The 12,352-nt window shown below is 36.9% G+C and overlaps 1 protein-coding gene across 2 annotated transcripts in view; it reads right to left on the minus strand.

Annotated features, from left to right (window-relative positions):
• Window positions 1-201: 201 nt before the first annotated feature.
• Npnt (nephronectin) overlaps window positions 202-12,352 on the minus strand; it is a 68,852-nt gene continuing 56,701 nt past the window's right edge. For both annotated transcript variants that reach the window (XM_076864502.2, XM_076864503.2), the window contains 4 exons: window positions 10,601-10,687; window positions 10,034-10,132; window positions 2,048-2,304; window positions 202-619 (listed from right to left, as the gene is read on the minus strand). In XM_076864502.2, coding sequence (XP_076720617.2) covers window positions 524-619; window positions 2,048-2,304; window positions 10,034-10,132; window positions 10,601-10,687 — 539 coding nt within the window. In that variant the 3' untranslated portion in view covers window positions 202-523. The remainder of the gene's footprint in view (window positions 620-2,047; window positions 2,305-10,033; window positions 10,133-10,600; window positions 10,688-12,352) is intronic.

The raw sequence follows: 12,352 nt of genomic DNA on the forward strand, positions 1-12,352 counted from the left end.
CACCCTTCTTATATAAAGTGAATGGCAGTGAAAGTCAGGTGAGGCCAAAACTAACGTAAGTGAAGAGGATAAATCAATTTCACAAGCACACTGTACATCGTATCTTAAGGAAAGTCAATACTACTCCTGGTACAACACTGGACAGATAACAGAATGGCCATTTGCACAGATTTCTTTTGAAAACTTCCCCATAATTTGCTACAAGGAGCACTCTGTAATCAGGATGAAGGATGGTATAGGTCACACACACTGAAGGCCTTCCCAAACAAAACTTAGGATGGAAGGCAACATCCCCAAATGGCTTGGATGTGTCTACAGATGCCCCTGTACTTCAAGGAGGGTGTCACTGTTCATTGGGATTGCACAATGCAGGCCAGCAAGATGTGGGTCACAAACCAGACTTCCTCCTGACCCACTGACCCACTCTTCTCCTAGGCCTGATAAGAAGGAGAAGAGGAGAGAAGGTGAGGATTGGAAAAAGACGAGGGAGCAACATAGGAGTTCATTGCTAGTTCTGGAGCTGTTAGCGTTGTTCAGAGCAGTGGCCTTTTCTCAAGCTCACATCATCCAATCCAATCTCCCCAGTGTGACCATGCCTTTTTTCACCTTTGAAGATGACCTAGGGAGAGAATGCACACACCAGTCAAGCCTCCTCTGCCCCTTTCCAATGCCCGCTCATTTAGCAAATTAAAGGCAAACCTTCCCCAAAACTAAACCATGAAACTTAAGTGACAAGAGGAAAGACCAGAACATAGTTTCCAGAGTCCTCTGAGGCTTGTTTTTTTGGCAGAAACTTAAATCATCAGTAACCTGTTCATCAAATGTGTTACTCAGAACCAGTTATTCTTTAAAAGGCCATTCTAAACTACAGACCAAGTCACTTTAGGAATGCTTGTAAAGTAGATGTGTTTGTCAAAGATTACCAAGGTTAAAAGCAAGAAGACGGAACATAAAGGTGCAGAAATTAAGAGCCAAAGATGTGAAAGATCGTAATCATGCAGCCCACCTCAGGAGTTCTTAATTTCTCTGTATGATGAAATGGCTCTATGGTCCTTAAATGAAACAGAATCAAATATCACCCAGTATGCCAACGTTTTACCTATGGAAAAACCCCACACTTTCACTGCTCTTGGATTTAATCTTCTGTGGGCGTATCCCTGTTCCTTAAAAACAGGAGAAATCTTTCAATGCTATAATCTAAAATAATTTATTTTATTTTTTAATTTCTCCAAGTAATGTAACTATTAAGAAAAATTTAAAAAGAAAACCTAAGGTGAAACAGTGCACACACCCTGATAAGTCTGTATTAGTGGGGTCTAACTTTTCTTTTTAAAATAGTTTCTAGAAACTATGGACAAGCATAGTTGTAGGGTCTCATAACAAGAGTCTTATAAGCATCAACACAAAGATGACATTCTTCAGAATGCATTCATTATTTTGATGGGTTGCTGTGGATAATTTTCTTGCTACCCATGATTTGACTATTTAAAATAAAATTTATATGTTCAATCAAAGCTTTTTCCATATTCTGTTCTAAATGGAATCATTCTTTCCAACTGTGATTTTGGATTCCCACCTGAGACTGCTAAACTATAACCTTTGAGGCAAGGGAAAATGTTGAACTTTAAAGAACATTTTAAAATAGAAGGAAGAAACATGTTCACAGTAATTCATGGAAGTAAAAGTTGAACATTCAAGGAACTGAAGGAAAAGGTAAGGCAGCACAATTCAGCACGCCACCCAAACCCTTCAAAGTTTCTGTCAACTGTTTTTTCACTTTTCTATTCCTAATTTTTTTTTCATTAAAAATTGTGAGCCTTTACCAGGGTGGGAAAGGTGGTGGTGGTCAAAGGTTGTAAGGAAGAAGGATGAAGAAGCAGAAAGGAATCTCAGAAAGAGGAATGAATGGAATCATCAAGCCCAGAAAAAACCACAAACCTCTGTTTGAGCCTGAATTCACAGAGCAAGGCATCTTCAAATTCAGACCCCAGAGTTCTCCTATGAAAGGAAAACTTCCCAGGCTCTGCCTCCCTTGGGATCTACTTACGCTCTTGACGTCAGCCCCTCGCAAGGTGATCTGTGTTTGCCTCCAGCCATGGCCACCATTTCTTCCCCAAAGGGCTGCTCCGTGGGCACCGTGTTTTCTCACAAACACCTGGAGTGTGCCTGAGTGCAGCCCAGTCACCTTGTGCCTGAATGACAGACACAGGTCCCCTGAATGCATGAGGTGGCCGAGAGGTAGCACCAAGCGAGCGGCTTTTCCCCCTGAGGCTTTGGCTGCCGATACTGTCAGATATTGTCCACCTGGAATGGGAAAAGCAGGGCCATGTGTGTGTGTGCCGATATCCCTTTCCAGCACAAACAGCATGGGCAGGAGTTTCTGTTTTCATAAACTTCAGACTGTGACAGTCATTAGTAAAGAATTCCAGATTATTTTGAAGGAGCAAAATTTGACTTATTCCTATGCCTATGCTGTTTACAAAAATATAATCCCTTGCTCTGCTCATAATAGAAGTTATGCCAAAAACACAATAATTAGAAATCCAAACACTACGAATGTTTCCCAGTGGAACATGATCATGCATACAGAGGTAGACACAAACTTACACACATTCACCACCTTGTGAGCCTTACCAATTTTATGACTGTGTTGTCCAACACCTTCTGCCAAGCTGGTTGGGGAGTGTGGTAGAATCAACCCTAAATTTCCTGGGAGAATTTTCTATGTGGCTAATTAACCTCTGGTCAGTAAAGCACATGGCCATTTATAGAGCACTGTATCTGTTTATTCTCTCCTTCTTCCACATAAAAAATAAAAAGATTTCTAAATAAGGAAAACAATTTTAAGAGCAGTCAGAGCTAGCTTTGCTCTCACTGGTGTGCACCTAACCTCAGACACAGAGGTGTGCTGAAAACCCTCCACATCTTCCTGGAGCATCAGGTAAGTGGTTTAAAACACTTTTACATTAGAACCAATCTATAACGTGTCTACTTTATGCATATATTCTATTAAATATACGTAAACACAAAATCTTAATAAAAACTTGATGAATCACTGTGGGGATGTTCTTAGATCCCTAGGCCTACAGAGTTGGCTTGCCTGTGTTAGGGAATTAAAAAATTAAATTTCTAAGCAACAATAAAGTGGGAACCACTTCTTCTCAGGAGAAAGTTAGGAGTAGAGTAGTATTGTGAAACTCAATCCATGTACAAATGACTTTCCCTTTAGGCAGTTTTATCTCAGCCAACTGAAAAGCACACTCTACGTTCCAACACTGATTTGTCCACAGGAAAAATGTGATTGGAATGCTGAACACATGTATCTGTTTTGGTACAAACTCCATTTGCTTTTCTGTTAAAAGATAGGCCATGTCTGCTTTCTTATGCTTAACTTATTCAAGACATGATAAGATCTTCATGTCTTCTCACTCAAGGGTCTCCTTAATAAGTCCCTCAGAGCTCTCTGAGGTCACAGAATCTTGGGTACTTAGGATGTGGCAGGCCCTGTGCTAAGTGCTCCTGGGGAGGTCCAACAACTTGATGTCAGAACCAACCTCTCCCTCAAACTTCCCCATTATACTCTGAGGTGTTTGAAGTCATTTGTTGAACAAATGAATGATGTTTCAAAACCAGAAACAAAACAAAACCCTGCAGAAAGGAGGTCCTCCTGACTTGAATCAACAAACACACACACACAGTTTCTTATTTCCTCCCTTCCTACCCTCACTCCCTTCCCCCACAAATGAACCCCCAACATACTTTAGGTCAAAACATTTAGATGGATTTTAAATGTCTGCCTTTAAGTTAGCTTTTGAATGATCATAGGTATTCTAGTTAAGACAAAGATATCAGGTTATTACCAAGAACTTGCAAGTTTTATGAAAACAGGGATTATCTTAAGACCCCGTGGAATGTATACTAATATCATTTTGCGAGTTGCTGCCTGCAAACAAAACAACCTCACAAAATCAAGGCATCCTAACAAAAGATTCAAATAATCCTTCTGTCTATGCACTTAAAACTCTAAAATTTGGATAGACATAAAAGAAATTATAATCGTTCTTCCTCCCTAGATCTGCTCTACAAGTACCAGGGTTTCCCTGCCCCCAACCCCATGGTGAGGAATTCTTTCTGTGTATAATACAGGAAAGGTTGCCAATTTGAAATAGTAACTAAGGTAAAAGTTAATCCAGCATCCCTAAATAATTACCTATTAAATAACAATTTCAATTCTGACTCTAAAATACTGGCATAAATGTGAAATATTTTCATTCCATTTAAAGCATCACAATACCTAAAAAATCAGGAGAATGGGGAATAGTGAATTATTGATGTTGCAAAACTTGACTAGCGAGTTAGGTGTTAAAATTTTAATTTACTTATTTTGAATTCTATACTTGTTGGTTCCTTTACAAAGAGAATAATATAGTATCTATTACTTTAATGTGTTAACTGTGTGGTCAAAGGAGTTTTGCAGTGATTTTATTTGTATTTTATAGCCTGGCTAAGAAACAGGCCCAGGTAGAAATAATATCATTGTGCTTTATCAGTATTTACCCATTGAATATAAATAACTTAGACTTTTACTAACCAAAGAAGTAATACATGCCCATTTTGAAGGAGGGGGAGTTATAAAGAAAATTAAAATAAATTATAATGCCAAAGTCCAGAGATAATGGATAACATTTTGATTTCTGAACTTTTCTTAGGTAAATACATGCACAAAATTAAAAAAAAAAAAATTTCCCCCAAGTATTGGGGATTTAACTCAGGGATGCTCTACCATGCTACAGCCCAATCATCTTTTATTTCTTTAAAATTTGAGACAGGATCTCTGTAAGTTGCTCACAATGGCCTCAAATTTGTAATCTTTCTGCCTTAATCTCTTGAGTCGCTGGCATTACAGATGTACTGCACCACACTCAGTTAATCCAGCTACTCAGGAGGCTGAGGATCACAAATTCAAGACCTATCTTGACAAAACAGGGCTGGGTATATAATTCAGTGGTAAAGTGTTCCTGGGATCAATTCCCATTACTGCAGGTAGGGAGGGGGGAGGAGTACTATATTTGCAATGCTATAACTTCCCTTTTTCATTAAATATATCACAGCTATTTCTTTATGTCAAGAAATAGCTTTTTATAGCTGTAAGCATGCAATTAATTGCTTAGCAAATTTCTTATTGAACATTTAAGTTTCCAAATTTTCACTTAGAAAGATGAAAAATACCATGAAGTACTTAGATAAGCAAAATAATTTAAAATATTTGTAACACATGAAAAAGGGATAGCTTTCCTTTTTATATAAAAGAATTTTAAAAAATCAATAATTAAAAACAAGAAAATGAGCATTGCAAAAATTATGTGTGTATATATATTATATATATATATATATATATATATATATATATATATATATGAAAATATGGTCAGCTTTCCACAAAAGAAAGATATGCAAATTAAAGTTAAAATGAAATGCCTTTTCATGCATAAGCATGGCTAAGATAAAGAATAGTTTCATAATATCTGTTTTGAGGATGATAAAAATAAAAAATGCTACAACCTTTATGAAAGGTGATTTGGTAGGATTTACCAAAATTCAAAATGCAAATTCTCTTTTGACTCAGCAATTTCATATTAAGTAATTTCTTCTATAGATATATTCAATATATAAAAAAATATATCTGTACAGGGTTATTCACTAGATGTGGAAATACTAAAAGGCTGGAAGCAAATCAGATGTTCCTCAGTGGAGGGCTGGTTTTTGTGCCGCCTCTGATGAGTAAGAGCTGGTATGAATAAGAATGAAGTGCTCTGTACGGACTGATACTGGACAGCCTTCAGCAACAATGGCTAACATCATCATCGTGGTAACTCTGGGTAGGCACTGCTTGAAATGCTTTGTGTGATGTGTAGTAGACATTTTTGAATACCACCTTTAAGGAACTTGTTCAAGGTCAAAGTTAGGAGGAAGTGGTGGTGCTGGGATTCAGCCCAGGTGCTCTGGCTTCAAGTCTATGTTCTTCTAGTTCACTCCTAAGGTGGTATGGTATCATTGGGTAATAAAACAAGGTACAGATGAGGGTGCCATTGTATGTGAATTGCTCTCTAAAAAGAACCAAGAAACCAGCTACATCTGGGGAAGGCAAACAGGAGCCAGATATAACAGAAAGCTTTCATTTTTATTATTATTTTTCATTATATATATTTTAAATAATGATTATAATTCTGCTACACTTGTATGTATACACTGGCATACTTATATACTTAAATAAATGCCTTGCAGCTGTTGTAGTGGACAGAGTGCTGTCATTTGCCTTTAATCCTTGATCATGAAACACCAGGATTCCAGGAAAAGGGACCCAAGTCTAGCCTTATGTACAGAAGAAGGGCATCCTCGGAGGTACAGCTACATGCCTATAGCACTGCGCCCTGTCTGTCTGCAGACAAGTTCCTGTTGCTTAGGGGGATGTATTAATTTTACATCTCACAATTAAGTCCAAGAATGTGATAAACAAAACCTACTAGTACCAAGAAGTGCAGTTAGAAAACTCACTTATTTTATAGCTGATTCTCAAGGTTGTATGCATGTTCAATTGAGGGTTTTTTAGAAATAGCAACATAAAAAAATATTTACAAATCTAGATCTTGGATAAGAACTACATACCATTAAAATCAATCGTAATGGGAAATCCAAATGTAAATTATTTTACAAATGGTATAATCTAGGTAGAAACAAGTAAACAATTAGTTTGGTAATTAGAACAATGCATAGAAATTATGTATTAAATTGCTCATATTCTTCTTGGGCCTTTGCATGTGATATACATATACATGCACATGTACACACACATTCTCTCCACCTGCACCTCCCCACTTCCACCTCAACTTCCTAGAAGAAAAATAGGCAGAAAAGGTAAGCTTTATTGGTATTGTCCCATCAATATATAGTTAGAATCTTCCCAAATAGTCTACAAACAGATTCTGCAAATCCATCCTAACATATGCCTCCCACGTCTTTCCTCCAACTTGTCATCTTTTGGTCTTCCTAGCCTTTTCTTCCAAGCTAGAAGCCTGCTTACCAATTTCCTTGTGATTTCCTGGGACATTCCATTCTGAACCACAGGCTTTCACACTGGTTTAAGAGGTTTTCTAATCAACCCTAGTCTGATGCTACAAATCCTTTAAGAACACTTTTCCATATGACAACTGTCAAATTTCCCCACCAACAGAACTCAGCCTTTCCATGTCAGCCTACTCTGTTTTATTCACAGTCTAAATGTTAGAAAGTTCTGAAAGTGAACCAAATCCATCTCTCTGTAGCTTTCACCCATTGATCCAACTTGTCATCTAGTTGTAGTCATAAGTATTCTCTTCTGAGTGACTTACATTTCAGTCAGCAAAGAATGCTCAGAAGTGGGTTAACCACTTAACCACAGCAGATTTTCCATTCTGGAAAGGTACCATATTTCTATGGAAATAGCCCATCTTTTTGAAAGTCATGTCACAGATTCACTCATACTGGTTTCACTATCCACAAAAACTCCTAGGTGATTGGACACTTAGTGCTCAGTAATCTTCTCCATCCCATAGCTGGGAGACTGGTTTCTAGACCATGAACCACACCTTGTATTCACCCCACACTAGCTAACACACTCTTTACTGCGACACATTCATCTAATATTTTAGATGCTGGTTATGTCAGCACATGCAACTAGTCTCCTTCTCCAGCTTCGAGTCAAAAATAGGTCAGTTTATCTTCAGTATCTAAGTTCAATATAGGATTCATCTAAGTTGTTGTAAAAACTTGGTCAAAATCGTCTGCTAGAAAAGCATCCTCCAAGGACCAGAGTCAATCACCTGGACTTACCCAGTCACCCAAGCAGCTGTCAATTTCTTTCCATTTATTCTGTACTCACATTAACCTGATGACCAAAAATGTTTTGTGTCTAATTTCTAACTTCTAGCCATCCTCTCATTTTTCTACCAGAGGGCAAGGGGAATTTGGGTCACAAATTTTAAACATTTACAAATGTGATGAATAATGAAAGATGTTGAAATGTACTAAATACAGTACTTAAATTTTAAAAATCAAGTTGGTCTAATTTATATAGACTATCTACAGACTTGTCTACCTAGAAGTAGGATTTCTTCTGAGTGTAGTATGAATTACTCTCCCCAGTGCACCTTCTCAACAGCGTTATCATTATGACACTGTTCATGACTGTCATACACCATTGCCAAAGATGCTTCCTTTATAAGCAAATTACTCCAGATCAGCGGTCAGTCTATCTGTTGTCTCTGAACTGCTAATCAGAGAATGCACATAATCACATCACATGCAATTCCACTGAGGCCAGCCTGGGAGAATGAAATACCTAGAATAATGCTGCAAATGTTCTGAGCACTGAACTACCTAGAAGGCTCCATGGGTAGCAGAAAGAGTCCTGGAGATAAATGTCAGAAAATCTGAGTTTGGCACTAAATTCCCACCACTCTGTAGCTCTGTGACCTTAGGAAACTATGTCACCTCTATAGATGTCTATATTTCCTCTGTGAAATAAAATCAGTATTACCTGCTTTATAGGGTAGAGAAAAGGATTAAATAAAATTAATGAGATGGCAAATGGGTTGGGACTATAGTAGGTATTCAATATATGTTGGATTCTGTCTTATTGATAGATACCGGGTCAATAATAATGCTCTGCTTAACCTCAAATGAGTAGGAGTAATTTGAGAAGAAGAATGAGTGTGTGTACTGTATGAGATGTTACATGATATATGTCTGGTAAAAGAAATCTAAACACCCATTTTAATTTACTGAATATTCATATTTTTGAAAGTTTATTGCTGATTTTTATTTTAATATATTTCTTTTACAATTTGATTTTCAGGGATCTAATAAATTTGGTTTTTGATAATTTTTTTTTAATACTTTGTTCTCAAAATGTACACTGGGGACCAGCAGCAGAGGTATCCCTAGGGAGCCTATTAGACATGCATGAAAATCTGCATTTTAACTGAAGTTGTAAGAGAACTGCTTTAACACATCCTAAGCTCTCTCAAGTTAACATTTGTGTGTTTTGTGCTTTTCTATATACCTGGTACAGTATTTAAGAACTAGGCTTCTAAAATAAATAAATAAATAAATAAATAAATAAATAAGTCTTGTATCTTTTATTCTTTGAATGTAGAATAGGGAGAACAAAAAGAGAAAGACGAAACTCCTCACCCTTCGGTTAAGTTGGTCTCATTCAAAACAACAACAACAAAAAAAACATTTTATTACTAAGGGAAGACAAAAGACAAAAACAAAATGTAGCTTTATTTCCTGCAACTAGAAGACAGAACATAAGTACTAAAACTTTAGATAAATAGGAATTGTACCATTTTAAAGAATATTAACTTTCCAAGAGATTATAACTAAATCTACCTTTCTACTAACCCAGTCTTATGGAATGAGCGGTGGTAACTGGTAACTATTTTCTCTAGCATCTGAGTGAATTTATTTTTCAGAGAGATAACCAACTTTGCAGAAGTTTCCATGGCCACCTTCTACTACCACTCAAATCTTTAAAAAAATATTTTTAAAGGGACATAATTGAAAATACAAACAGGGATCATTACCACGGTTGATATACCACTATATTTCTTTCTTTCCCTCCTTCCCTTATTTCCTTCCTTTCTTCCTTCCTCTCTCTCTCTCCCTCCCTCTCTCTCTCTCTCTCTTTTCTTCTCCTCTAAACTGCCACTACAGATAACTTGAAAATTATTTGCTAGAATGACTCTACATATTTTACTTACCAAACTTTTTAGAGAAATTAGCTGGCCTTTTGATTAACTTCTTGTCTTCCATAATATAATTCTAATTAATAGCTAACAAATCTGGCTCACTTAAAGCACATGAATACAGGCATGATCTTTTTTTTTAACCCCATTTATCAAGTAAAGACAGAGATATGTTACAGTATACTTGATTAGTATAGGATCAAAATGAACAGCATAGCAGGAAGAGGTAGATGAAATGGTTTTACCTGCTGGGTCCCTGATTGGTTCCCAGTGTAAGTCATTGTCTTTTTCCCTGATCCAGCCACAAAGTCCATGGTCAAAATTACAACTGTGTACGAGAACACCTACAAGGAAATGACCAGAAGGATGGGTAGATCACAAACTCAATAAACAACTTAATCTAAAGACCAGGGTATCTGTATAACAAGCATTCTCCCCTATCAACATTTAATATCCCACCAGTATTTCTTTCCATGAGACTGAAAGGAAATTACAAGAATCCTTTCTCAGCACAATTGTGTACATGTGCTCAGCTGCAAAAATAGAACACACAAATGTTGCCAAATCATGACCTTGTTACATCGTCACTTATAAAATATGATTTCCTTCTTGCAATTCAAATACCACCTTGATATATTTTTAAAAAGAGACTGATGATTCATAAGTATTTTTGCTCAAATGGTTTGACAGATTTGTAACCACCCCCCCCACACATATATAAAAAAGATGTGTATTTTTCCCCAACAGGACTGAACAATCTATAATTTAAGTTGAAATGGAGGGGAAGAAGAACATGTCATCCTGGTACCTACCTGGATCATCCTTTGCTTCATCATCTGCACTGATTCCTCTTTCTATTTCAAATATTTCAAACAAGTCATTTGAAGGCTGCCGTGGAACTGCAAGAGACAGATTTTCAGCTTACTTTTTAAATAAGGTATTGATAATAAAGCATTGCCTTTAACAAGGGTAGGGAAAAGCCCTGGTCATTTCATTCATCTGGAAGCATCCAAAATACTTAATGACATTTCACATGAAGATTCATGAAGTTTATTCTGCAGTGATTTCTGTTGTCAAAATAATTTATAATGTAAAAATAATTTTCAAAATTTTAAAAATCCAACATAAATATAAATTTTAAAACTTCATCAAGAAAAATACATTTTAAAAGAGGTTTGAATTTCTGGCAAAATATCAATCTCTATTAAATTCTAAAATTCATCTCCATGAAAGATACATTATTATGAACTTTAAATTAACATTGTTGTAACTGATGAACCCTATATTTGCAGTGATTGGCTTCTACTCCCTTCCAGTGAAATCTGAACATTGTTACCTGTACCTATTATTGTGTCCTTCCTCACTTAAGCAGGATCCCTGGTTCCTTTAAGATTCAGTCCAAACTTCCTAGTGCAGCATTTACAATCTACTCCACCCAAACACACAATACTGTCCAAACATGTCATTCATTTTCACGTCTCTGACCCCATGCTCTTGTTCTTGCTAATTAACTGCCATACTTCCCCTCCTTCAAGGCCCAGCGTAAATATCACTGCCTCTATAAAAACTTTCATGCCCCAGGCAAATTAAATTCTTCTCCCTTGTTCCCCAATAGTCCATATTTACACACTTCAATTTCACACTTTCGTAAAGAACCGCAGGTATTTACACATATATGTGCCTTTCCCTCTGCTAGTCTCTGAGGTTCCCGGGGGCATCAATCCATCTTATTCATTTGGCATTTCCAGGGCTTGACCTGGTGACAGGCACTCAATAAGTGTTTACTGAGTGAATGCAAAGATACCATCAGAAACCCATGTACTTTGTCAACACTCTTCTTCAAATGACACAGCCGGACAGAGCTTAAGAATTCACTTAAAAATTGATTCACTTAAATTATTTATTTATTCATTCATTCAATGTGTATTTGATTCCTAACCAAATTCCAAGTACTGTGGTAGGCACTAGGGTGACAGAGCAGAGTGAACAAGACCAACAAGAACGTGGATGGCATGCAGCTTGAATTTTAATGGGAAGAAAATATATTAAACAGGGAGATAAATGGACACTGTAATTCTAAATTTCTCACAGGCTAGGAAGGAAAAATGCCAGAAGATGTCACGGAGAATAACTGGGTTGGGGAGCCACGGAATGTGTGGGAATGTTGATGGTGGAGGAGAATTCTTGGCCATGGGCCAGGGATTACTCCCTTCTCTTTGCCAGAACTTCAATTAATTAGCTCTATTTTTATAAGGCAGGGAGTAAAAGACATAGAATACCATGAAACAGATGTCAGTCAAAAGCATCCTTTTTTCAAGGATGTTCCTATTATTCTTAGCAAGAATTTTAAATGGAAAGTCCTATAATGTTTGCACTAATTGTTTTTAGCCTACTACTTTTGGATTTTTTTCCTTTTTTTTTTTTTAAAGTCAGAATTCTGAAGTCCTTTCCCCTCTTACAACATGTACTCACATATACCTAGCTGGACAGGGATGGAAAAAGAGAGGATAGGACAGAAGACAGACAAGCTCCAGGGACACCATGATGAGTGGTGCCCTGGGAGT

This window comes from Callospermophilus lateralis, chromosome 8, assembly GCF_048772815.1.
Source record: "Callospermophilus lateralis isolate mCalLat2 chromosome 8, mCalLat2.hap1, whole genome shotgun sequence".
NCBI lineage: Eukaryota > Metazoa > Chordata > Mammalia > Rodentia > Sciuridae > Callospermophilus > Callospermophilus lateralis.